Source organism: Ilyonectria robusta (assembly GCF_021365365.1).
Source record: "Ilyonectria robusta strain PMI_751 chromosome Unknown BGZ61scaffold_57, whole genome shotgun sequence".
Classification (NCBI taxonomy): Eukaryota; Fungi; Ascomycota; class Sordariomycetes; order Hypocreales; family Nectriaceae; genus Ilyonectria; species Ilyonectria robusta.
This window is the reverse complement of record NW_025764491.1, coordinates 48,304-73,154: the sequence shown is the minus strand read 5'-3', so window position 1 is coordinate 73,154 and position 24,851 is coordinate 48,304. Positions and strand designations below refer to the sequence as shown.

The 24,851-nt window shown below is 51.4% G+C and overlaps 12 protein-coding genes across 12 annotated transcripts; 8 read left to right on the top strand and 4 right to left on the bottom strand.

Annotated features, from left to right (window-relative positions):
• Positions 1-72: 72 nt before the first annotated feature.
• BGZ61DRAFT_486884 (uncharacterized protein) lies at positions 73-543 on the top strand (the record flags this gene model as incomplete). Its single annotated transcript, XM_046249902.1, has 1 exon — positions 73-543. The coding sequence occupies one exon, from the start codon at positions 73-75 to the stop codon at positions 541-543; it is 471 nt and encodes a 156-aa protein (XP_046094540.1).
• A 1,190-nt stretch (positions 544-1,733) lies between these two features.
• On the top strand, positions 1,734-2,736 carry BGZ61DRAFT_486883 (uncharacterized protein; the record flags this gene model as incomplete). Its single annotated transcript, XM_046249901.1, has 2 exons — positions 1,734-2,044; positions 2,133-2,736. The coding sequence occupies 2 exons, from the start codon at positions 1,734-1,736 to the stop codon at positions 2,734-2,736; spliced, it is 915 nt and encodes a 304-aa protein (XP_046094539.1).
• A 1,383-nt stretch (positions 2,737-4,119) lies between these two features.
• On the top strand, positions 4,120-6,475 carry BGZ61DRAFT_286927 (fungal-specific transcription factor domain-containing protein; the record flags this gene model as incomplete). Its single annotated transcript, XM_046238527.1, has 5 exons — positions 4,120-4,190; positions 4,269-4,283; positions 4,342-4,433; positions 4,510-4,924; positions 5,047-6,475. Coding segments are annotated over 5 exons (2,022 nt in total), but the record flags the coding sequence as incomplete, so codon positions are not given.
• A 1,298-nt stretch (positions 6,476-7,773) lies between these two features.
• BGZ61DRAFT_541256 (putative short chain dehydrogenase/ reductase) lies at positions 7,774-8,841 on the bottom strand (the record flags this gene model as incomplete). The annotated part of the gene is made up of 5 exons (XM_046255025.1): positions 7,774-7,811; positions 7,883-8,046; positions 8,126-8,370; positions 8,449-8,618; positions 8,691-8,841. 5 exons carry the CDS (start codon positions 8,839-8,841, stop codon positions 7,774-7,776), a joined length of 768 nt encoding a protein of 255 aa, XP_046094537.1.
• A 708-nt stretch (positions 8,842-9,549) lies between these two features.
• BGZ61DRAFT_541255 (uncharacterized protein) lies at positions 9,550-10,500 on the top strand (the record flags this gene model as incomplete). Its single annotated transcript, XM_046255024.1, has 1 exon — positions 9,550-10,500. The coding sequence occupies one exon, from the start codon at positions 9,550-9,552 to the stop codon at positions 10,498-10,500; it is 951 nt and encodes a 316-aa protein (XP_046094536.1).
• A 678-nt stretch (positions 10,501-11,178) lies between these two features.
• BGZ61DRAFT_500448 (uncharacterized protein) lies at positions 11,179-12,066 on the bottom strand (the record flags this gene model as incomplete). The annotated part of the gene is made up of 3 exons (XM_046251546.1): positions 11,179-11,275; positions 11,593-11,900; positions 12,004-12,066. 3 exons carry the CDS (start codon positions 12,064-12,066, stop codon positions 11,179-11,181), a joined length of 468 nt encoding a protein of 155 aa, XP_046094535.1.
• Positions 12,067-13,643: 1,577 nt separating this feature from the next.
• On the top strand, positions 13,644-15,483 carry BGZ61DRAFT_541253 (general substrate transporter; the record flags this gene model as incomplete). The annotated part of the gene is made up of 5 exons (XM_046255023.1): positions 13,644-13,721; positions 13,794-13,936; positions 13,996-14,807; positions 14,918-15,273; positions 15,343-15,483. 5 exons carry the CDS (start codon positions 13,644-13,646, stop codon positions 15,481-15,483), a joined length of 1,530 nt encoding a protein of 509 aa, XP_046094534.1.
• Positions 15,484-16,200: 717 nt separating this feature from the next.
• On the bottom strand, positions 16,201-17,120 carry BGZ61DRAFT_541252 (oxidoreductase UcpA; the record flags this gene model as incomplete). Its single annotated transcript, XM_046255022.1, has 2 exons — positions 16,201-16,978; positions 17,098-17,120. 2 exons carry the CDS (start codon positions 17,118-17,120, stop codon positions 16,201-16,203), a joined length of 801 nt encoding a protein of 266 aa, XP_046094533.1.
• Positions 17,121-18,034: 914 nt separating this feature from the next.
• Positions 18,035-19,096, top strand: BGZ61DRAFT_541251 (chaperonin 10-like protein; the record flags this gene model as incomplete). The annotated part of the gene is made up of 1 exon (XM_046255021.1): positions 18,035-19,096. One exon carries the CDS (start codon positions 18,035-18,037, stop codon positions 19,094-19,096), a length of 1,062 nt encoding a protein of 353 aa, XP_046094532.1.
• A 470-nt stretch (positions 19,097-19,566) lies between these two features.
• BGZ61DRAFT_467347 (acetyltransferase, gnat family) lies at positions 19,567-20,566 on the top strand. The gene has a single exon (XM_046247764.1). It carries the CDS (start codon positions 19,642-19,644, stop codon positions 20,503-20,505), a length of 864 nt encoding a protein of 287 aa, XP_046094531.1. The 5' UTR covers positions 19,567-19,641; the 3' UTR covers positions 20,506-20,566.
• Positions 20,567-22,628: 2,062 nt separating this feature from the next.
• On the top strand, positions 22,629-23,178 carry BGZ61DRAFT_541249 (small secreted protein; the record flags this gene model as incomplete). The annotated part of the gene is made up of 2 exons (XM_046255020.1): positions 22,629-22,928; positions 22,984-23,178. The coding sequence occupies 2 exons, from the start codon at positions 22,629-22,631 to the stop codon at positions 23,176-23,178; spliced, it is 495 nt and encodes a 164-aa protein (XP_046094530.1).
• An 87-nt stretch (positions 23,179-23,265) lies between these two features.
• BGZ61DRAFT_467346 (uncharacterized protein) lies at positions 23,266-24,007 on the bottom strand. Its single transcript, XM_046247763.1, has one exon. It carries the CDS (start codon positions 23,873-23,875, stop codon positions 23,324-23,326), a length of 552 nt encoding a protein of 183 aa, XP_046094529.1. The 5' UTR covers positions 23,876-24,007; the 3' UTR covers positions 23,266-23,323.
• Between the last annotated feature and the right edge of the window lie 844 nt (positions 24,008-24,851).

Below are 24,851 nucleotides of genomic sequence, written 5' to 3'. Positions count from 1 at the left end.
GTGAAAGGCAATTCTGTTCCAACATTTCAACTCGCAGCCCACCGCATAAATCCACAACTCGTCATCAAAGATATGGCCGACTTACAGGATATCGGGTCTCTCCTGAGGAGACTGCAACTTCTCGAAGACAAGGATGCTCTCGCCACTCTACTGAATCGCTACTGCAACACAGCCGATGATCACAAATGGGACGAGTTCGCCAATTGCTTCATCCCCGACGGCGTGCTCGGGTTCGAGAAATGGGGTGATGTTGTGGGACGAGACAAAATCGCAGCCATCGCTGGCAACGCCGAGGACCGATTCCAGGGATTGCAGCACTCCATGACCAACATGAACTTCACTGTCAATGGCGACGAGGCCAGCGGCACTTGTTATCTCTGGTTCGCCGCTACTATGGACACGTCCAAGCCACACGAGTACCACGCTTTTGGCGGCCCCTATAAATTCAACTTCAAGCGCACCCCGGAGGGCTGGCGAATTTCGCGAATGCAGCTCAAGAAGATTTGGGCCCAGAACGAGGATACGCAAAAGGTTTTTGGCTAGGAGAGTTGCGCCAAGCGAGGATGGCATTAGATCGGAGGGGGAAGGTTAAGATGTCTGAAATAGCAATGTGACTGCAGCCAAGCATTGAGTTAGAAACATATATGAATTCCGGCATTGCGTCACTAAGCGTCACCAAGCTTGGAATCAAGTACAAGGGTGGGGACTACCGTTCGAACAGACTAGAAGTGAATGATGGTGTGGTAGCCTTACCATGTCTGTGGGAATGTGTAGGTTGTATGGAACCCCACGATTACCACGTGGTGGCCGTGGTGATGATGGCTGAACTTATGAATTCATCGCATATAGGGTAGATGGTATTCATCAAGAATCACACGGGTTGGCATGATAGCTGCGCAACTACTCGTGAACCTTTCTCTGAGGGCGTTTGACACCGAATCAATGTCATACCAGTACGCTGAGTTGACGTAGTTCTAAGCACGAATAAAATGAGACTGGTTCTTGATGTAGACTAGGGTATCAACTTTCTCGCTGCATTAGTAGAGGCCGACTTGGCAGTGCAATGTATTTTTATTTCAATGTATTCATCATCTCCCCCCCATCTTTCTCTTATTATTTTACAGGCCAAGTAGCTAAGTAGGAGTAATCAATTACAGCACCACACGACATCTAATCGTACTCGTATGCTCGGTGGCAAGACTCTTCATCCAGAAACCAGATGAGCGAACTGGGTTCTCAAATTAGCGAGACGCCATCGTGACTGCTCTTGACTACTCTTGGAATAGCGCCTAATCAGTCAGTCAAGTGATACAGTATCCCCCCCGCTTGAGCTTTACTTCTCCTAGTACACCGGTTGAGTACGCTAATTAGACCGTCAGGCGTTTGCCAGGGCGGATCAAGTTCGGCCCATCATCGTAACCCAGGGTCCTGGCCATCAGCCACGGCTTGTCCAAGCATTCCTAGCAAACATGACTTGGCATCGGTGGAAATCGTGTAGATTCCCCCGCAAACAGTCGCTTCTGAGGTTCCGTGGATAAACGGCCACTTTGGTATTCAGGCATTGAGACGAATGAGGTATCATCAGCACTTGCAACATGAAATATAAAATTAATTCAACGCCATCACCGAGAATAGAGAAGAAGAAGAAAAACACCGTCAAATCACGTTATTCCCCCCACCCCCGCGCTGCATCCCAATAGAAACTGTTACGTGAATTGCATACATTCGAAACCATGTTGGAAATCTCTCTCAAAGGTCAGGTCGGCATCGTTACCGGCGCTGGCTCGGCGTACGGTATTGGAAGGTCAATGGTGCTGGTAGCAGCCAGCGCTGGTGCGGCAGTGGTGTATGCCTGCGACCTCAATCTCGGGGCGTTAGACGCGCTGAAGGAGGCCACCAAGGCCACTGGTACATGCTGTCGGGTTGAGGGCCGTCAGCTCGATGTTTCATCCGAGGAACAGACCGTGGCTCTGTTGAGGGACATTCTGGAGAAGCACGGCAGATTCGACTTTTTCTTTGCAAACGCTGGTTACGCAATCTACCGGTTAGTGGAAAACACAACCGTCACAGGTTGATGCTTCGCCTCAACGCCCAAGTGAGCCAAGACTGGAGATAGAACTGACCTCGAACAGTCCACTGCACGAGTTGAGCTCGGAGCACTTTATGCGCGCCGTCGAAGTCATGCAGAAGGGACCATACCTGGCTGTCAAGCATGGCGCGCAAGCAATGAGCGTCTGCTCATCCGACAAGCCAAAGTCCAAAGGCAGCATCATCATCACGTCGTCGTGTGCCGCATTCGGAGGGGCCTACGCCGACCTCGCCTACACAGCCGTCAAGAATGCTTGCAATGGTATTGTGGAAAGCGGATCAGTGCAGCTGGCCTCGAGCAATATCCGAGTCAACGGCATAGCGCCCGGCGTCACCAAGTCGAGCATCCTCACGAGCTCAACACTGGCCGAGAGCGGTAACCCGTACAAGCTCGAAGCCAGTGAGGACGAGATTGCAAAAACGCATTCCAAGTTCTTCGAGCGGGGCGGACTCTACGCGGATGAGCATAAATACTACAACCGCGCAGCAGAGCCGGAGGAGATCGCATACATTGCCGCCTTCCTCTCTTCTGATCTTGCCGCGGCCATCAATGGCCAGATACTCTTGGCAGACAGTGGCAAGACGACCGCAGCTACTGGTGAAGCTTTTACGGGGCCTGTACCAGCCGCGCCGCCGTTTAAACTATAGCGATGGAGAGGTTTCTAATGGGATTCCGACAAGATAACTGGATGGCAATAAAAGTGCCAACTGGTAGAATACATTATTGTATTGGGGGAGTTTTCCATGATTTAATTTATATGCGATACTATCAAAAATGTGGTACTTGGTGTGGCAAAGATACGAAATGTTTTACAACATAATTGCATGCGCTCAGTACCTACTGAACAGCCCTTCTTCCTGCTTATCCCCTGTTATAAACTTGGCATCTCTACCCTTGAAAAAAAGAGGCTTGTAGAGTGATATAGAATAAGCAGGTATTTATGAACTTGCAAGAGCTGGCGCTGACCCCAGGTCGGTCCTGTGCGTGCGAGCGTTGGCTGCAGGAACTGCAATTACTGGTAGATCTTTTTCCATCAGCTGGGAGTCGCCTCGGCGGGGCTAGCTGCAGGAAGCAAGTCTTTCCAAGCGCTGTGGGCTAATTCCTATTTGTTGCAAGGCGATCTGCCATCATTATTAGCCCTGTCAGACCCCCACCTCTACAAATCCCATCGAAAATACACCGAACATAGCCCGTGCATCATGGGTTGCAGCAGGGGTTCGAATTTGTGTGCTCCGCCGTTCTGCCTGAGTTTACGCTATAATAATAGAAGAGAGATGTCATTTTTGACTTGTCCTCTGTAGCTATAGGAGGTCAAAATCTCAAGTGTTAAGTCGCTTGCCCCTTGGAGAGTTATCATATATTAGGATAGTCAAGAGTATCTGTGTTAATCGTTAGAGCACGGATTTGGCGCATGAACCGCTAGACCGAATCGTTAGCTGCAATTGCGTTTAAGAGTTTAGAGCCACGCAGCGCTGTAATCCCCAAGTCACCTGGTCGATGTTCTCCGCAACATCCTGATCTTGCAGTATAGCCTAACCAAGCAGCATGATATTGTTGACGTGCCTATTGACTGTAATACGCAGTCTTTTCATAAGACCATGTGAACAGTCTCCGTACGTGTGGACTATTATTTGGTATCGCTGGCTTGGATTCCCCGATCAATCTTGCCTGACTTTTAGGTGATTGATTTACTCCGCACGCAAGAAGAAGTCCGCCTACCCGTGAAAGCTACTACGCAGTAGTAGGTACTACGTAACTTATGTACTTAGCTCGCTTGGCCTAGACGAGCTTGGTACTCATTCGTCCACTCCACACAATGCCTGCCACATGACCCCGGGACATACTGCGGGGTGCAGCTGCTATAAGACCCTAGCCCAAATGAACCAGGAAGAGCCGACCCCCCGGCTTCTCTTCCCCGAGCGCCCAGTCGCGCAACCAGCTTACCATACCGGTAGCATCCCCTCAAAAACAATCTCAAGGCAGTCAGTGTGCTATTGTTTCCTCTCATCAATCAGGCGTCAGGTGCAGATATGTGGTCGACGGCGACATATCGCGAGGACGGAAGAGGCTCGTCTACCATAGCTTGTCATTCCTGTCGTAGGTGCGCTATGGACTGCCCGCCATGAGGCCGCCGTGTCTATCTACTCGTGCCATGCTGACTCTTGTTTTTGATGTTCAGACGCAAAGTGAAATGGTGATTGCCCCCTCGTTCTTCGCATTGTCGGATCATGCATATGCTGACTTTAGCCTAGTGACCGACAGCTACCGCGTTGCAAAGTGTGTGCACAAACCGACCAGACATGCAAATATCCCCTTCGTTCTATGAAGCCCGGTCCAAGAATCGGTGAGTTGTGCTGTCCGTCACGCTGCGTGTTGCCGATCCATCGGCCCAAAGCTAACGGCGAATCCCTTCGTCTAAGGGTCAATACAACGGTCAAGGAAGCGCACACAAGCCCGCGCAGCTCGGAAAGAGGATGAGCAACAAAATCCATCGGTTGGCTCCCCACATGACCAATGGGTTGGTTTCAAAGCGTCGACAGAGCGTGTGGCCGGATATGGCGAGTGCAACCGTGTTCGAAGCCAGAGTTCCAGAAAAGCCCAAGCCCCATGCGACCATGGCAAGGAACCCAGCCAAGCCGACCGAGACTGCGAGTGGAAGCCCTCACACTTCAACATGCACGACCTGTCTTTTGTCCTCCACCCGTCTCACGAAGTTTCAACACCTGAGAAGGAACAGGAGCACCCCCAGAATGGCGAGATGGACCAACGTCGGCACACGCTCCTTCAACGGGCCAGCCAAGATCTTCAGCTATCCCAGCCCATGCTGGATCTCCTGTAAGCTCTTACTTTTATAAACCCTCCTCTTTCCACTCTCCTCTCCTTTGTTTTCCTCTTTGGCGGAGAGTTCAAGGGGAGGGCTGGTCGTTCTACAGCCAAGGCTGACGCACACTCCTCAGCATTCGCAGCTATTTTGACAACATGGTGGCCATCAATATCTTTCATGAGCCGACGTTTAGTGCAAAACTTGGCAACATGACATCAGTGGCACAGATTTGTGCCCTTCTCTCTGCCGTGATAGGGTACTCCGCTCGCTTCTACATATCCGAGTTGCAACTGAACAAGGACACTGGAGCGGAGCGCACTGGTGACGAGGAGCTCCCCGGGCCCGATCACTTTCTCGGCCTCGCCTTTCGGTTCATCGACGAAGCGCTGGACGAATGTGGCGATGACCAGCCCCCCTTGTGCATCCTCCAAGCTCTCATCGTGGCGACACACTGCCAGCTGACCCGTGGCGTTCACGGAAGGGCATGGAGATCTCTTGGCCTTTGCGTGAGGCTGGCGTACGAGCTTAATCTTCACCTGGTGGACGCGTTAGAGACCGATCGAGCGGGACCCGAGGATCCGATCCAATGGCGCGACAACGAGGAGAAGCGGAGGGCGTGGTGGGCGATATGGGAGATGGATGTCTTTGCCAGCACAATCCGCCGAACGCCGACAGCTATGGACTGGACGCAGATGGAGATTCTGCTGCCCGTCGACGACTCCGACTGGTTTCAGGACCGACCGGCCCCGAGCAGCTTCCTCGAGTCGGATCCCAGCCAACGATGGAAATCCACCCAGGAAGCAGGCAACCAGTCGCCCAAGGCTTGGTTTCTCATCATCAACTCCATAATGAAGGACGCGCAGCTCATCACCAGTCCCCACGGCGTGCGCTGGCAGTCGCAGCAGCCCCAGCGCGACGGATCAGACCGTCACATCAATGGCCGTCGGCGCTCAGTCGATGAAGCGCGTCAAAAACTCGAGATCCTGGCGAACTCGATCCAATGCTTCGCCATGGCTCTTCCACACCACTTGCGCTACCGTAGCCAGTACCTTGGCTTTGATCCTCCGGCCGTCGGGGGCTCCGACTCCAACCAACAGCTCCACTGCGGAATCTACAACATCTTTGTCATGACGCAGCTCACGCGTCTCATGATTCACCGTTACGAGCTCTTTGCCGACAACGTCTCCTTCCGACAAACCAGCCGTACCGGGCTTCCGCCGGCTTCAGAAGAGACCATAGGCCAGCTTACTTTACACCTGAAGGACACAAACAATGCCTCGGCACGACAGTACTTTGAGGCGGCAGACAACATATTCATGATTGTAAACCGCAGCTCCGAAGATCACATCAAGCACATGAATCCTTTCCTACTCAGCACAATCTGGCTGGCCTCGGCGGTCCTGCTGGTCCGTCAGCACTATGGCCCTCCTAGCAAACTCCCCGACTTGGTCAAATCACGCTTCGACGTCTTGTATCTGACGTACAAGCGCTGCATTGATTTCTGGAATAGCAAGACTGCCATGGGCCAGAACCTTGAGATGCTCGAGAGAAGCATCGAAGAAGACCATCGCCAGCAGCTCGCCAACCGCCAGGGACAATCTGCAGAAGAGCCACAGCGGGTTCACAGCAGGAGGAGAAATACGAACGCGTCTTGGGTTTCGGAACTGTTCGAAGGGCAGGGTCAGGATCGCAGATCCAGCGCAACAATCCATGTGGCCAACAGTAGTCGGAATGGCAATTTTGAGGCTCACCCCAGCACGGGATCTGAAGTCCAAACCCGAGAAGGTGCTCTGATAGAGCGGCAGAACAACCGTCGAGAGTCTGTCGGCAACAAATCTAGCAACGGAAGTCGGAAGGTGCTGGATACCCCCCCTCCCAGTGTTGTTGAAGAGAGCGCTGCGTCGGGGTCAATAAACTGGAGACCAACGAGAGCTCAGGCGTCACCGGTGACCACGACCTATTTTAGATGGTCTCAGCAGCAGCAGCAGCAAGGGCAGTTGCAGGACAATGGAAGGGATGACGGGCCCGAAATTGACCCAATCTCTGCCATTCACGTCTTTTCTCCCATCTCCAACGAGTCCGAGAACCCGAAAATGCCAAGTGTGGACACGGAGATGCCCTCGTTCATTAACAACTCGTCATTTATGACTATGATGAACTCAAGTTCTGGGGACGTAGAGCCTCTGGGGATGGATTCGCGAGATTTTGAAATGCACATGGATCTACAAGACCTCTTATCGGGGTGGAGCGGATTCTAGACAAAGACATGATTATAATGCTCAAACATAAGTATCCGGTATTCAGTATGTGCGCGAGACGTCCATGGTGGCTTGTATGGCGCTGACAATGTTCCTTACGGTAGCGGCGACAGTTTGGTCTCTTCTTTCTTGTAGATACGCCAGCGTGACAACAATAAGAAGCCAGCAAGATATGGGGCCCAACTATGACCTTGGTTCACGCGCTTTACTATCGACCTACTAACAAGGGCCCATCGAAAGTTGCATCACAACGAACCCTATACTTGGTTCGTGAGGCTACGGTTAGTTGCGGTAAGAATTGCTAGCAAGGTCTTTCTGGCAGGGCATGGCATGGTTTGCGAAATGCCAAAATCATTATGAGGCAGGCTTGCTCAGAGTTCAAAATGAAGCAACAACAACGATGAGAATTCCAACGTTCGGCCCATCTGAATACTAGCTACGCCCATATCTCTGACCTTGTCATTCTTACATGGATCTAGAGGATTTTCCCAAGAGGCCCAGCAGTGCCCTTTTCCGAATAAGACATGTGCAGGACAGAGAGAGTCCCGTAGTCACAGCTCGTTATGAAACACTCATCTTCAGGACGTTGTGTGCAAGACTTCTCAGCATGCGCTGTAGCCCCCATCAACAGTCCAATGGGCTTGAAAATGATATCAGCGTAGTTCACCAGCATTAAGTAGAGTCTTATGACACACTGTGGAGAGAACATACCTCCGGTGACGTACGACGCGTCATCGGTCATCATGAAGCACAAGACATTGGCAACCTCATAAGCTTGCCCCATCCGTCCCAAACATGTCGCGTTACTGGTAATTTCCGAGCTGAATAGACCTTTGGCCTCACCATCGCGGAATATAGGCGTGTCGATGGGACCCCTAGGGTCAAGAACCTCTGTCAGTGAACTGGACTCTCTGGATATTGCTGCGACAGATGGAGCGGATGTGTGAAACTTACGGTAATAGAGTGTTGATGCGGATGCCCTCGCGGCCGAACTCACCCGCAGCTGACTTGGTAAGGCCAATTACGCCAAACTTGCTCGTTGCGTAGGCTGCATTGTGCGGTAGACCCCTCAAGCCCGAAGTACTGGACACGTTGACAATGGCACCGCCTGGCCGCGGCAAGTGAGGTAGCTGCGAACGCATGCAGTACATGACGCCGTTGAGGTTGACGGCCAACATCTTGTCCCAGTCCTCTTGTTTCTACCAGCCGGTGGAAAACTCAAGTTAGCAGATGGCACTTGGTTGGGACGACTGGGAGCTCAGAGGATGGTGTCTTACAATTGTCGCGGATGTCGTCTCCCCGTCGCCTCCTGCAATGCCTGCGACATTGGCGCACCCATCCAGGCGGCCAAAGTCGCGAATCGTGTCGGCAATCCAAGTCTCAACCTGAACGCTGTCGCTAACATCGACCCGGGTGAGGACGACCTTTGCCTGGCCGACGGCGTCACCTATGGAAGGTCAGCAGCCGCTCGAGGCAGAGAAAGAAAACAAAGCACGAGGACTGGTGAATGCTCACTGACACAGTGATTTTGTCTTTTCTAGGTTCTGCATATTCACATCACTTAGTGCCAGGCCTGCAGCACCAAGTTCCACCAGGCGTAGGGCAACTGCCTGGCCGATTCCTGATGCTGCGCCAGTCACGGTGTATACGCGGTCTGCGAGGGACTTCATGTTGAGACTCAAGGCGGCGCTTTGCGTGTTACCAGAAAAAGAACAACAAAGAATAAAGAGTAAAGAACAAAAGACTTTAGGTGACTCCAAAAGGCTTCGAACGTCTGCTGTAGCAAGTAGTGTGGAGGCCAGACTCGCCTTATCACCGCATTAGCAGACCAGAAGAGATGACAAAAATGAAGCGAAGACGAGGGTTGGCTGCCAGTTCAGAATCATTTTGGCCGAGCTGAGCGGGGTGATTCCGCCGTCAAAATCCAACGTAACGTTTGGAGGGCTAAAGTTGCATTGTGGAAATGTTTCCGGATCACCCCAAGTCCGGGGTATTTAGAGCAGAAATTCCCACAATTTATACGGAGACCAACAAGGCGTACCCCGAAGTTGGTCCTTTCGCACCACCCGAGCCAGCCGGACCATTATCGAGTGAACTTACCGTTTACGCTCGAGATTCATTCATCGCTAGAAAGGGAACACTGCGAGTGCGGGGTTCGGCTTCACCCATGCCATGTTGACGGCATAGACTATTCTGTATCAAGATGGACACGACTTACAAAAGCGTGGCTACATTGAGACACGGCCACGCTTGAACAAGACCGCTCAAACATCCGCGACGAACCACTTTCAAGTCCTACTCTCGTAACCAGCGTTTTACTGTTCCTCTAGAAACATACCCAACTAAACCTGATACCTCAGCTCCCGGCTCGAGCAAGAATGTCAGTCAGAGATCGCGTCGCCATCGTTACGGGAGCAGGCGGGGGCCTCGGCCGAGAGTACGCTCTCCTCCTCGCCGCCAAGGGGGCCAAGGTAGTTATCAACGACTATGGAGGCACGCTGGAGGGCCAGTCTGGGGATATTTCGCGTGCTCAGAGCGTCGTCAACGAGATTGTGGCCGCTGGGGGCTCTGCCGTCGCCGACGGGCACGATGTGTCCGACAAGGCCAGCGCCATCAAGATTGTGCAGCAAGCGGTGGAAGCGTTTGGACACGTCGACATTCTCATCAACAACGCGGCCATCTCGGGCAGCCCAAGTTCTCATGCCGACCTAGACGGCCCGGCATTCATGCGCGTCATGGAGATCGCGGTGCTGGGCTCGCAGTACATGACCAGCGCCGTATGGAGCCATATGGAGAAGCAGCATCACGGGCGCATCATATATGTGGCCTCGGATGCCATCTTTGGCTTCGGCGCTGGCGGCGACAATGCCTATACCGCGTCTAAGGGTGCCACCTTTGCCATTGCTCGTGACCTCGGTCGCTTCTCCGAGCAGTACGGCATCAAAGTCAACGCCGTGCTACCGTCCGGGTCGACCCGCATGGGGGATCTATCCGAAGGCTCCAAGTTCATCACTAGAACCTACTTCGAAGCGAGGAAATGTGCACCAGCCGTCGTTGCTCTCGCCTCGGACGAGTGCCCCGTGTCGGGAGAGTGCTTCACGGCTGCTGCTGACAGGTCGGCACGGGTGACGTTTGCGACGTTCCCCGGACACACGCACGAGTCTACGCCCGAAGGATTCATCAAGAACTGGGACAAGGTCATGGGCATAGAGGACGACGTTTACATACCTCGGAGCACCCTCGACCATGTGCGCTATGGAGTCAAGCTGGCGTCCGGCCTCGAGGTCAGCGATATTCCAGGGTTTGGTATTATTCCAAAGAGCACATGATTGGGTGCCGGAGCTCAAAAAGGCACGAGATGGAAAGTCCTGCCGTTGTTGCACAGTAGCAAGGGCAATTGTATTTGGCATGATTGAAGTAAGGATGAGAATGTCTGCGCTGGCAGGGTAGTCTTACCGACGATGAGCAGAAATGTAAGTAGTATGAGTTATATGACACATATCCTAAATAAATATTTACTACTCAGCTATGCTTAATAACTTTGAGTGTTTGATAACTTAGAGATGGAAAAAAAAGGAAAAGACTAAAGACAAGACCCGAGATGCCATGGTTGTCCGTATAAGAAGGGCGTACTGTTTCAAGTGTCAAGGATTTTGAGCTGTGTCTCCTTCGTTGTACTCTGTACTTGGCACCAGCTCTAGCCCTGACACTCAAAACCGTCAAAAAAGTATCTTTTACCACCTCGATCAAGAGAGTTAGGCCAACGTACGCGTCCAGGGTGGGCCATCATCACTTTACCTGACATCCTCACTCTCCAACCTCAAAATGGTACGTATCTTGATACGGCCAAAAGAAAATAGAGTAAAGTACGTGTATATGTGCACCTCATTTCACAAAGCTGAAATCCTGTATATCTGTCCTACCCATATTCAGCAAGGCCCAATATACGAGCCATAAAGCCCAAGTATCAACAAAACATTCTGCAACCGCCCGATGATTCCCCGTGCCTACCGAGTCCCGGCTTGGAGATCCAAGTGACCGTCAAAAGACTTTGAGAAGTGTACCTCGGTTTTCGAACACAGCGGTTGGACCTCTTCCAGAAGACTAGCGAGCGAGCGTTGACGAAAAGATTGATAGTCTTGGTCAGTCTTGGTCCTGCACAATGCGGTCAGGTTAAATGTGTACGTTGGCTCAAAGCCAGTCAGGCAGGTAGTGAGTAGGCTGGTGGTGCTATTTGCACATACCTCAACCACAGAGTCGCCATCTTCAAGTCACGGCATTCGCGCAGCACAAGACAGCTCTGGACCTTGTGGTTCTGGCCGCTTCGCGTGTCGGCAGCGAAAGCGCCCAAGGCAGCCAGGAGACTTGGTCGATCCGCCTCAGAAGAGGCCCAGAAGTGATGCACGGCCACGTAGCCTGACTTGGAGTGTCGATCAGGATCATCTTCCCTCTTGAGCCAGCCAGACTCCTGATCGTAGTGGTGGAGGTCGTAGTCCGGGCTCCCCAAGCCTTGCTGGTGTCTGAGCAGCTCATCCTTGTCCACTAGCGCCATCTCGCGCTTGAAGATGCTCGAGGATACGTGGTCTATGAAGAAGCCGATGGGGTGAGTGTAGCCTTCGAGGCCCCATAGGGTGTCCGGCTCGCCGTCGAGATCCTCGCCCCAGTAGTAGGAGTCCCCGTACAGCTCCGTAGCAGAGACATCGCAGAGGTGGACTAATCTCTCTTTCCACTTTGACCGACAAGCCACACACACGCACGTTAGTAAATCAACATTTCCCGGGCGCAAATGAGAACCTTGGCATGAGCCATGGATTGGGAAAGCGAGAACATACAAGCGGCATACCGCCATCTCGGCCGACGACACGCGCTACCACAAAGAATTTCGGACCCTGCATTTTGGTTTTCTTGATTTGTCTTGTTGTTTGTTTCTCTTCTTGTCGTGTTTTTTTTCTTTTTTTGCTTTTGAAGTTTTTATTCACAATGACGGCGGATTGCTGATGTGGTGTACTAGTAATTCGACTACTTACTTGAGAGAGTGATGCGTGCTAAGGGCACCTAGCGCTGTTATTAGCAGAAACTTTACTAAACAGGCAACCTAGGTGCGCGGATGGATTTCGGTGTAACTCCAAGGTCTGACCGGACGAGGGCACGAGGACGTTCTTGGCCGGTCGGATAGTCGGCAGAGAGATCATGAGAGTAGGAGTAATTTCGAAAGGACCAGGATCTCATCTCGAGCCGTTCCCTAGCTGGCCACCGTTTGTCTTGGGCGCCTTATGCTGCGATCGGACAAGCTGAGTACAGTAGAGCTGAACAGCCTTTCTTGATCCGGAAGGTGAGCAAAGGGGTTGGGGTATGCTTGACAAGCGGGAGTCGGCATAATGAGAAGCATTTCGCGTACTGAGTTCGATGGCTCTCGTCAAAACACAGCAATGAATCCCTTTGGCCATGTAACTAAGATATTACTTGGCATTTTGTTCACATCGATTTATTTGATTCCGCGCAGAATAAGGAGGGAGATGGGGAGGGATCATCAAGCCCAAAGCTGCCAGCCAAGACGGGAAGGGCCATGCATCAATGAGACCAGTACTCATGTGCTACCGCAGTGATATGGTACAGTTGTTCGTCTAAGCGAGTATCAGGTTCAGTCTTACCCATTCTGCCACGAGATGAATCGTCGCTCGCTCACACAATTCAGGGGCCAGCGATTCGCTTCGGTCTTTCTCATGTAGCTGCTGTTGCATGTGAATGGCTGGTGAGGCGCCTTGCAAAATAAATCCGATGCCTGATCGTAGACCTCTGCCAACCCCACGATCCGGGCGAATATGCATGGCTGTTTTAGCCGACTGGAGCCTCTCCACGCTGTCCCGAAGCGATGGGATCGGTAGACCACGAAAGTACAAAGGTGACATCTGGATCTGCAGATCTACGGGGTACCCCAGCCCCAGTTACCGTGGATTCCGGGGATGGAGAATCCCAAGCTTGACGTTATTTGGCGTTGTTGGCCTCCATTAACTCACGCGGCATCTACCTTTGGCGTTTAGCAGGGGGCGCTTCGGTCTCGCGCGTCTTCCACGGCTCAGCTTCGCTCTAACTTTGGACATCGCACTTTCAACTCAAGTTTGATCTAGTGATATTTCGTCTTTGCACTTCCCCGCTACGCTAGTCTAGACTTCTCCCTTTTTCCTCTTCTCTAGTATTTCACTAGTTTGCGGGGAAGGGAGGGGAGCGTACTACCGGTAGATTAGCATGCACTTTTCGTTTGCTTGTGGATTAAATGAAGCTTCGCCTACATGTATTAATAAACGAGCCTTCGTCAGGATTCTGATCCCGAAAAAAAGAAGAGACAAGGTCACATCGATGGCAGTGAACAGAGAAACCTAATCAAAATTTCTTTCACAATCATTGTGAATCTTTGGCCAAAAATCGAACACTTGTCCTAAGTTTTCTCCTCCTTTCCATCTTCATGCCCATAATGGCTGAGGGTACGACGGAAAGGGCGGCCGCAGCACATGCTGGGCTCAAGGCTCACACGAGTTTCACCAACATCGTGGTCAGTACCTCATCATTCACCCTTTGCGAGCGGCGCTGCCAGGACAAGAACAAAGTTGCTGATTGTGGACAGCTCATTTGCGCGGCGGCTTTGGCCAGCTACAACTACGGCTACTCCAACAATGTCATTGCGGGAACTCTGGCACAGGTAACATTTAATCAAAAGTTCTTGTCGGGATCGAATGCCAACATGCTCATCGACTCCATCGTTTCCGGGTAAGACAAGACAAGAAGGAAAGATCCTGAGAAACGCGAGCTGACCCAACGACTCCCAGCTTCTTCGGTGCGGCCCTCATCGGCTCCATTGTACAAGCGTACATCTCCAACAGATGGGGCAGAAAGTCCGTCAACCGCGTGGCCGCCGTCCTCGTCACCATCGGCAACACTCTGCAGGCTGGGGCGCCACACATCGCCATGTTTCTGGTGGGCAGGTATATCACGGGGTTTGGATGCGGCATGATCATCACAAACACACCTGTCTACTTGAGCGAGATCTCACCTGCCCACAGTCGAGGACTCCTCGTCGGCTTGCAAGGCAACTTTATCGTATTTGGCTATATTTCATCCTCCTGCGCTGCTCTTGGCTTCCACTTCGTTTCCGAAGCGTACCAATGGCGCCTCAACTACATCATCGCCGCCTTCCTCGGTTTGTGCCTCTTGGTATCTCTCCTGTTTCTGCCCGAGTCACCACGATGGCTCGTTGAGGCCAACCGGTCCAGTGAAGCCGGAGAGATCCTTCACAACATCCACAAGACAAAGCATGACCCCAACGGCAGGGTGGCTCGAGCCGAACTGTCGCAGATTGTCGCCCAGGTCGAGCACGATCGCTCCCAGCCCCGAAGCTGGGCTTTCATCTTCCGCACGCCGTCCATGAGGAAGCGTCTTGTGTGCACACTCCTGGTCTGGTCCATGGCGCAGTCGACTGGCATCACTGTCTTGGCAAACCTGACACCTCGTCTCTTCGGTGCCCTCGGTTACGATACCATCCTACAGCTAACTCTGGCTCTGGTCTGGACCGTCTGTCTCTTTCTAGGCTGCTTTGTCAACATCTGGCTGATTGACCGCATCGGCCGCGTTAAGCTCATCGGTAGGTTTGCGTCGTTTGCGCCCTTTATCTCTCTCTCTTTTTTTCTTACTTCCTTTCCTTTCTTTTTATCTTCGACTCTCCTGCACACGTCAGCTAATCATGATAAATAGTGGCCGGTGGCTGGGGTATGGCCATTCTTGTTGCCATACAGGCGGCGCTGCAAAGCCAGTACCTGAGCAGTTCAAATCTGGCCGGCGTCCGCGCTGCTGTTGCAATCTACTTCCTAATAGCCTTTTACTTCTGCTGCACCTTGGAGTGCGTTGGCTACGTGTATGGGTGCGAGATCTGGCCCACCCATCTGCGCAGCAAAGGCTCTGCTATATCATACTTTGGCTTCTACGTCTTCTCCATCTGGACGACTGCGCCTGCAGCACAGGCTTTTGGAAGCATCGGATGGAAGTATTACATAGTCTTTATCTGCGTCACCGTTGCCCTGACCATTCCTTGCATGTTTATGCTACCAGAGGTAAGTGTAATCTGTTGCAGCGTGTCGCATGTACATGTGTATATACATCAAGATACTAACTATGTGCAGACTGCTGGCGTTTCGTTAGAAGAGATTGCCCTCAAATTCGGCGACGAAGTCGCTCTGGACTTTGAGCATGCCTTGGATACCAAGGAAAGCTCTACTCACGTCGAGACTGCAGACTCAAACCTTCGTGATACAACTGAATGAGCAAATCCATGGTTCATACGGCAAGAAAGGGACCATCTCGACAGCTGCAACTAAAATAGGTATTGCTGAGGGAGAAAGGCTACAATTAGCCCTACTTCTCCCGTGGAATCCGAAACCTGGAACACAGCAGCTAGGTAACTCATGACCTCACATTGAGCAGAAGAGAGGGCCAGGGGTCCGTGAGATAGCCTATTTAAGGCTTAATTTATGATTCGCATTCTCAATAGTTTTGTATTTGAATTCAACTATCGTTTTCTAACCAATTGGTATCATTTGCGATTCCGTTTTTAAACATTGACAGGAGGATCTAATGTAATCTAAGACGACGCAAAAATAATAATACCAATATCAATACCTCCAGCCTTCGGAAGGGTTCCGCTTGATGAAACCCTTTCGCAAGTTACCTGAAACTTGGCGACTACGTAGATTGATTCAACGAGTTGTCCCTTTTGGGTATATGTAGTGTTCATATCTGTGATTGGGACGACACTCAGTGATACTCCTCTTAAAATAGGCCCTTTTTACTAGACGTGTATCAAAGTGGTTTACTGGTCCGAATCACTCAAATAAATAGTCTGCTTAGAAACAAGGATTGATACGAGATTACTGTTTCGGCGCCGGTCTTGAATATGTTATTCGTTCAAAGTCGAATCACGGAGATTAATTGCAGAGAGAAAATCGTAACCTAGAATGAGGATTATTTTACATCCAAGAAGGCTACGTCGCCGTGAACCCGCCATCTACGGGAAGTGTGACACCAGTGACGTGGCTGGCCATGCCACTCACCATGAAGCACACGGCATCGGCAACTTCTTCGGGAGATGCCAGCCTTCTCTGTGGTATCCTATCTATCGTCGGTTTCAGCGCCAACCTCGTCGCCTCCGTCAGCAGCGGTGTATCAATGAAGCCTGGCGCGATGGCATTGACTCTGATGCCTTTCTTGGCATAGTCGATAGCGTCGGTCCTGGTGAGTCCCAGAGTTGCGTGCTTGGAGGAATTGTAAACCCCGAGATGCGGCATTGCCATAAAGCCCAGCACAGACGAGATGTTGACGATGCACCCTCGCTCCATGACGGACGGGTTCAACGGGTTCACGACGCGTGGTTCCTGCTTTTCCATCTGTGACAGCTCCAACTTTTCGCACAGCCATAGTCCCCGAAAGTTCACGTTCATGACCTTTTCAAATTCCTGTATCGAAGTGTTTCCCGACGGCGCTAGCTTCTGTCCTATCCCGGCGTTGTTGACGGCGTAGTCAATCCGACCAAACTCGCGGATAATGCTGGAGATGGCCTGCGAGGTGGACTGTTCTGACGATACATCAGCTTCGACGGAGAGGAACTGCACCCTGGGAAATTCTGTGGCCAGCTTGGTTTTGGTTTCGTCTAGAGCGCTGCTGTTCACGTCAATGCCTGCGACCTTGGTCACACCGTGTCGAGCAAGGCCGAGCACTATGGCGCGACCCAAGGCACCTCCTGCGCCGGTGACAATCGCGGACCTAGATTTATGAGAAAAAGAGACGGTTTAACTTCATCCGGTTACTGTGCAAGACGAGGAAAGCAATTCGGAGGATGAGGTAATGAGATGACGGGATATGAGTCTGGTGGGGGCGCTTACCCCTTCAAGCCAAGAGAAGCCATGATATCTCAGTAGAAACAAGAAATGTAAAGTTCTGATGCGGTGCTATAAACTCTGACTAGGCCGTCCCAGCACACTACGGTTCCTGATAAACTGTAGATCAAAATCGTATGGTTCATAAAAACAAGCAGCTTAAGGGGAGAAATATTGGCGAGGAGACCTTTGTTGTCAACGACCCCGCCACAAGTCGCCCTTGGGTTGTGGCGGGTTCCCGATGAGTTGCCGCTTAGGAAAAAACCTCGCCATACTTCTTGTGCAGAACGATCTGATGTCACGGTACAATACACATGTTCCTCTCTTCAGCACAATTGTGCCGAAATTAGACCGTCCTGATTCAGCGACACTATCGGTAGGCCTTTACGTGATGGGCGGCGGCTTGGCTAAAACGTCTCCGGACTGAAGACGGGAAAGGATAACCGACAGGATCTCCCACAAAGTGCATAGTTAAGGGGCAGGGATCGTGGAGTATCAAAACAATGCAAACTCAAACACTGTGGAGTACGCGGATGATCTATTACTAGCAAAACACCAAAATACTGCTCCACTTTCGCAAAATGAGCGCATGACTTCTTGTCCGAATATCATCCGATGATTCACCATTTCTTTCTAATTGTCAACGTAGAGTGTACATTATAGATGAGGCCAGGAAAAATTAAATAGTCAATCTTTGAATGAAATCCATAACCAGTAATATTTAACCTGCTGCTGTTTGATGATGTTTCTTCTGTGATTTCCCTACATTTTACCCAAAAGGTAATTGCCACCCATCATCAGCATCTGGTTCTCTTTCAAGTTTATCATCTTCGCCATCACAACATCCCAATCCTGTCAAATCTCATTTACCTAAGCCGAAGAAAGACGATAAAAAAGAAGAATTTTCTTTTAAAACTGATAAATCATTACTATATACTTTATCATGAGAGCTTATAAGCTAGTTCGATGGGGACAACCTGGTCAGTATATCGATGTTCCGCAACCGACTCCCGGTCCGCTGGATGTCCTGGTCCGCGTCAAAGCTGTCGGTCTCTGCCGCTCTGACATCGACATGATGGACAGCCAGCCCGGCGAGGATCCTTATGCGAGCGCCATCGATGCCGGCTACATCCTCGGACACGAGACGGCCGGCTTCGTTGAATCATGGGGCTCGAGTGTGACGGATTTGGAAAAGGGGGAGACGGTGGTGCTCCATCACATGCGCCACTGCGGCTTCTGCGAGTATTGCGAAGCCGGCATTGAGCAGCATTGTGACCACTTCCGGCGCGGTGCAATTGGCATGACTCGAGGCTGCGGCTTCGACGGAGGACTCGCAGAGTTCATTGTCGTCCCCCGTACCGAACTCATCTCCGTGGGCTCCGCCGACCCCGTCTTGTTTGCTCCCCTCACCGACGCCGGTGTGACTGCGTATGCCGGCTGCAAGCCCTTTTGGCCCCTACTGCGCCCGGGGACGAGCGTACTGGTCATCGGTGTCGGCGGCGTCGGCGCCTACGCGATCCAACTCATCAAGCTACGCACTGCCGCCAAAGTCGTTGCGGTAGATACGTCCCAGGATCGCCTCGATCTTGCCAAGAAACTAGGTGCCGACGGGATCGTGCTCTCACAGCCAGACACTGAAGCTCGCGTACGCCAGTTTCTCAACGGAAGAGGCGTCGAATGCGTCCTGGACGTCGTCGGAACCGATCGCACTCTGGCCTTGGCCGCCGCCTTAGTGCGCCCGGAGGGATTTGTCTCTGTTGTGGGCATGCAGGGCGGCAGCGTCAAGCTTGGCTGGAACAGGATAGCGACGAGTGCTAGGTTTGCAACCTCGCTGGGGAGCACGCGTCAAGACCTGCGCGAAGTTTGTCAGCTAGCACTGGAAGGGAAACTGCAGATTGACATTGATCGATTCTCCTTTGATCAGATCCCCGAGGCTTACGAGAAGCTGCGGAAAGGACAACTTTATGGTCGTGCCGTGATTGTTATGGACAACGTATTGCAGTAGCGCTTTGATGGAACTCAGTTAATCCGAACAAGTATTGAAACAAGCCATGCCTGGTAGGTATGGTGTTTTCGGCAATTACTACATTTGTCATTCCCAGACTTGGGGCTGAAATGAATTCGAAGCCACGCGGCCTTTTCTCAACCGCGGAATACGAGCCTTAATGTGGACCATTGAATGACCAAGGTGCCGTACGTGTACAAATACACTGCTCTCTGATGTACGTCGACCTCGCGTCAAGATATCTGCCTGATCTCTGTGTTCGTCAGCACTTCGTAGGCCCCTCATGATGATCAGCTAACCCCACATTTTGAACAACGTAACGCCCACTTTCCAGCCTTTCATGATGTCAAACCACACCAGTCTGACATGAACACCTGCCTATTCGAGTAAGCCACTATCCATATAATAACATCTCCTCGCCTGGGCTCGAAATCGGATGATCAACTTCAGACTTTCATCTTCAGTATTATCAACTGTATGTTAGCCACATTTCCCAACTCTTATCACTTCTGTTGTCGAAATAGAAACGCTCTTCTTCAGGCAAAATGGAATCTAGACCTGGCAACTCGATCTCGCCCTCTCAGCTCGCCGCTATTTTCAACGAAGCCTTTACAAATTACATCGGCACCGAGGTTCAGTTCACCGAGGAAACCATCACGTTATGGTGTAATGGATATCTTGTGTCGCTCGAGTTGAGCCACATTTTCTTCCCGACGCCTGATTCCAATGAACCGGTGGCTTTCGGCCTTATCGCCATTCGAGATGACAAGCCCAAGGAGTCACGACTTGCGGCCATGGGGGTTGTGCCCTCCTACCATGGGAAAGGAACAGGAACCCAGGTGATGGAACTGATCATCTCGGCAGAGAGGAAGAGGGGCGTCCATATTATTGAGCTGGAGTGTATCAAGCAGAACGAGCGGGCTCTTCGTCTCTACAAGCGCATGGGGTTCTCGATCGAGCAAGAGTTGTATGGATGGGAAAAGGACTTGACGAGCGTGAAAGACTCTGTTTCCAATACTGGTATAGAGGACTGCACGTTTGATGAGCTCGAAAAACAGATCACAAAACATGCTGCACCTACTTTGCCCTGGCAAGCCTGGGGGTGGGGGGTCAGTCCGCTCGGGCCGACAAAAAGAGTCTTCAAACTAGGGCACGCCTATTGTGGCATATCTCATCCGGACAAAGACGACGAGATTACAGTCAATCTGACGAGCATCTTTGTGGAACCCGAATGGAGACGCCAAGGAGAGGCGAGGAGGCTGATGGAGGCAGTGATGGCGAAGTTCCCCGGCAAGAAATGGCGAGCGGGCGTAGTTTTCCCCAAGGAACCAGCTGACAGACTGGCTGCTCACTTTGGCTTCACCCCCATGGATTTGAGTCAGTACCAAATGAGGTTACAGCTGGTCTAAGTAATATTGGATGGAGAGTGAGTTGAACAAGGGTGGGCATCATGGCCTAAAAACACCATCCACATACGATCTTGGAGAGGCGGGACGTATGATGGACGCAAATACAGTCATATAGATTCTAATCATCACAATTACTGCATGGACACAATTGTCTACCTCGCTGTCAGAACAGTCAGGTTGTTGGTGGACCTGACTGTCGGACCCTTGTTCCGACCTGCCCCTTTTTTTGCCTGAGATGCTGGGCGCGTAGCGACAGAGGTGATCGCCCCTGCGACACACAGTCTGTCACACATGGCTAGCCTACCTAGTCATCATCATACGGTTCATCAAGTCCTAGCAACCTCCCCGTGATTCCACTACAGGTAGATAGAGGACTTCAGAGAGGGGAGAGCAAAGAGAGGGTGCCATACCGTTGGCGTCGATAGCACCTTTTGCAGTATGTATGGCAACGATTTTCATCTATACATATTTCATCTACTTCTCATGCTACTACTTTGACTTTACGCAGAAGAGGCTCAGCACTGAAGGATTGCTCGGGTGTCGTCCCGAATCTCCTCGGAAGCGCGGAGCTTGTGGTGCAGCTGACAACTTCCTCACGTTGAACAGACACTAGGCTTTTCATGGTCAGCTCGGCTCAAAATGAAGTACTCGCTAACTGAATTATGTACCGCCTTAACCCCGATTTGTCCACAGCGTCCCACAAGCGTTACCACTGCCAAGGAGACCAGGCTCCTGTCGCTCTCGGGCCCTACCCTAGACCCCATCCAGATCCAGCCCGGAGCAGAGAGATTCAACCCCGTAGAACGCTTTTGAGGATCGTGAAAGAATACTATACGAGATATCTGCTCATAGGACGTATTGCATCATTTATGCGAATATAACCGATCTAACTGAGGGAGAAACCCACGCACGAAGATGCTTTCCCAGACAAGTATTTCTTGATAACCCGCCTGTCGGGGCAAAAGTGAAACCTTGTCATGAACCAAGGAGGCGAGGCAATTAGTGTAAAATTGCTAAACTGCGGGAATTCTTTGTTCCCTATTCTACATTCAGTCGCTTGTTGAAGGAAATAGTCAAGTCACGGTGATATCAATAATCCTGCAAGAAATCAAGGTCGTAAGAATACCCCCTCAACAACACCAAATAGATAGTGAGCGCTGAATCATAATGCACCAAATGAAGACATGTGCATTGAATGGAAATAGTATTGCGCATCCTGCGGTGGTGTCCAGGGTGGCGAGTCCAGCTTTCGATGTTCGGGTCAAGTGCGAATAAGACGAAACGTCGAAATTAAAGGTGGAAAATTAGCTCACCAGGGATTTTACGCATACAATTACGATTAACACGTTTGGAGTAGCAGCATAATCTGTGACAGGTGACAGGCGAGACGCGACGTGAAGAGCTCCGCCAATTATTATTAGCAACTGCAGAGCCAAGCTCAGTGAAGCCGCGCCAAAGGAAGATGAGACGAAAAAAAGGAGCCACTACTCCCTTCTAGAGTTGTTTTTAGGGAGTCATTTGACTCGCTTAATCGACAATTAGCGTCGTTTGGTCCCACCACGGTTCAGACGTCTCAACCTTTGTAAGATCGGCCGCTATGAAACTCGGAGCTTCAGTAACAAACCCCTGTCGGTTCTCGACAGCGCGGTTGTAGGCGCGTCGCAGTCCCCTTTGGTGTCTTCTTTGAGCGTCATGAGTGAAGCATCGTTTCCCGCAATTCACTTGGCAGTATCATGACCATTGCTCTGGGACAATTGACGCCCGTGGGCCTTGGTTAATTCGTCTCACCAACCCAGTCTCGTAGCTGTCGCCGAGACTCGCTTATGAAGGAGCGCAGGGCAATGCGGCAAAACAAGACAACAGCTTCAGGACTGGGCTGGTCTAGGAAACCATTGGCGACTGTAGAATTTCGATCCTTGAGATCACCATAGCCGTCGACTATAAAAGCAGCCCGAAGCCCACCTTCAATCACATTCTCCATCAACTCAACAACATCCTCCATCAACCTAATCCTCAGTCAGCTGCGCTGCATTTTGCTTCTTCGTCCTACATTCAACGGTCCGCGACCCTAATTCTTCCATTCAACGCCAAAAGTTCCAACCAAACAACCCCAACAATTCATCATGAAGTTCTCTCTCCTCACTTTCACCCTTGTCGCCCTCTGCTCAGCCGCGCCCTTGAGCAAGCGAGCTGTCTTCAGCACCACCTCTTACAACGACCTCTCAATCAGTGGAGGAGTGGCTGGGAATGCCCAACAAGAGGCCCTGCAGAAGCTGGGTGGCTTGCCCAACGATCTCACGACCGTCGAGGAGTCCGACTTGGATTTCCTCAACAGTGTGAACCAGATTGCCAACGACGCAGAGACTGACGCATTCAACGTCGCCATTGATGCAGCTGATGGAGAAGAGGCCGATGCTCTCCAGGTAAGATACTATTCGAATGCTCCAAAAAAACCTTTTTAACAGTCTTCAAAAATAGCGAGGCAAGATCAAGAACAAGGTTCTGAAGCTGACCGCTACCATCCTGAAGCTTGAAGCTCAGCAGGCGCAGGGCCAGGATGTGTCCGAGAAGCTCGCCACAGAGCAGCAGAAGCTCCAGAACAACATTGCGCAGGATGAGGAGGCAGCTGGTCTGGCCTCAACCTTCCTCTCATTTGATGCCACCACCGACTAGAGCGCAAAAAAAGCAGAGATGGTGTGGGCAGTCTCTAGAGACTTGTTCTGAAAAGCTGTATTATAGTATATAATAATACATAAAGAGCAACAACCGTCAATACTGGAACTACCCTGATGCACTATATTCCGTGGACGAGTACTTGTTAGACCTTTGAGAAGACCCACAAAGCTGTTCCATGCATCGATCTTACTAGCTGATCCTTGTTCTCTGAAGGCGTCAGGATCATCATGGTATGCGACCAGAACGGTAGCAGCAGCTGATAACCGCCTTCAGGGTGCAGCCTGGGAATCATAAACTCCCACTCTTCCAGCGACGGAGCCGAGGCACGCATTCCTTTTTTACCGTCGTGACCGAGGTATACCCTTGCACGTTCGTTATAAAACCCAAAATAATTGTTGCGCTCAACGCAGAGCCACTGATTGTTCAAGCTTCGACCCTCATTGACGTCTTGAAGACGAAGCCTGCCACTTGTGAGGGTGATTGCCCGATCGGAGCCTTTTTCAATGATCACGTATTTGCTGCCAGGCCATGGAACTGCGGAGTACTGCCCATCGAAGAGATTTTCGACAACGGTCTGGCCGCTAACGGTTGTTGGCGGCGTCATTGCTGAAACTGAAGATTCTGTGGTTGCTGTTGTGAAGCCAGCAATCGAGGACTCTGGAGTCGCCTCGCCCTGGCTGACACTCGATGTCATTTTCTCAGATTACAAAGCTGCTAAGAATCGAAGCCTTGTATGGTTCGTACAGCCGCCCACTATATTTGCCGTATGTGATTGCGAGGATTCTCTCGGCCGTCCAACGTCGCTGAACCCGGAGTCTGTAGCAAGATACAAAGTTAGATGCACGAGATGCCACGAGGCTCAATCAAATCACTTCTTGGTCAGGCCAGCCTTAGTCATCGCCATCCTACCCCTCTTCGCCGTCGCACGTTGAGCCGATACTGGGCGCCGCCTAGGCTCACGCACGCACCCCGTTGAGAGCCCACGAAGGGATGTGATACGATTGCTAGAGTGGCGATTCGAAACACTTCTCGAAATCTCATTATCTTCTTTATTACTTTTGAAATACCCGGTAGCCGCTTGGCGGAGATTCAGGCCTTTGGTGGATGTCTGAAGTTGCGAACCCCGCTTCAGACGTCATTGTCGTCATGGAAGGCGAGCCGGATGTTCCGGGCGGGGGATATCATCGTCCCCTGCGTAAAAGGACCAGAACGACAAGGGCATTGGAGTCCGAGCAGCAAAAAGGCGATATGGAATGGCAGGAGGAGGAGAGCAGTGAGGGAGCTCTGAGTCATACGCGAACTAAGAAAAGAACCACGCCTAAGGCAGCTGGCAGCATGACCGAGGCGATCCAGGGTTTGAAACGACTCCTGGAACAGGATTTCAATCAAAGAATGGAAGCAATGAAGGCAGAGTTTCAGCTCGAGTTTACAAAACTTAGCGACCGCATGGCTGAGGAAGTCACTAGGACCACGGCCCAGATGGCGCAAGAATTGTCACAGGCTCGAGAGCAGCTCACCCTGGTTTGCAGCGAGTTGGAGCAGACCCGGCTACAGCTGGACACCTTGACCAATGCTCATGCAGCAAGATCGCCTAGCCAGACATATGCAGATGCTGCCAGAATGACGCCTGCTAGTATCACCACTCAAACTCCATCCACGGTTCGATCAGC

What these genes read in the sequence shown, in the direction of transcription:
- BGZ61DRAFT_467347 (XM_046247764.1), top strand. Translation starts at nt 19,642, where the DNA reads ATGGAATCTAGACCTGGCAACTCGATCTCGCCCTCTCAGCTCGCCGCT.
- BGZ61DRAFT_467346 (XM_046247763.1), bottom strand. Translation starts at nt 23,875, where the DNA reads ATGACATCGAGTGTCAGCCAGGGCGAGGCGACTCCAGAGTCCTCGATT.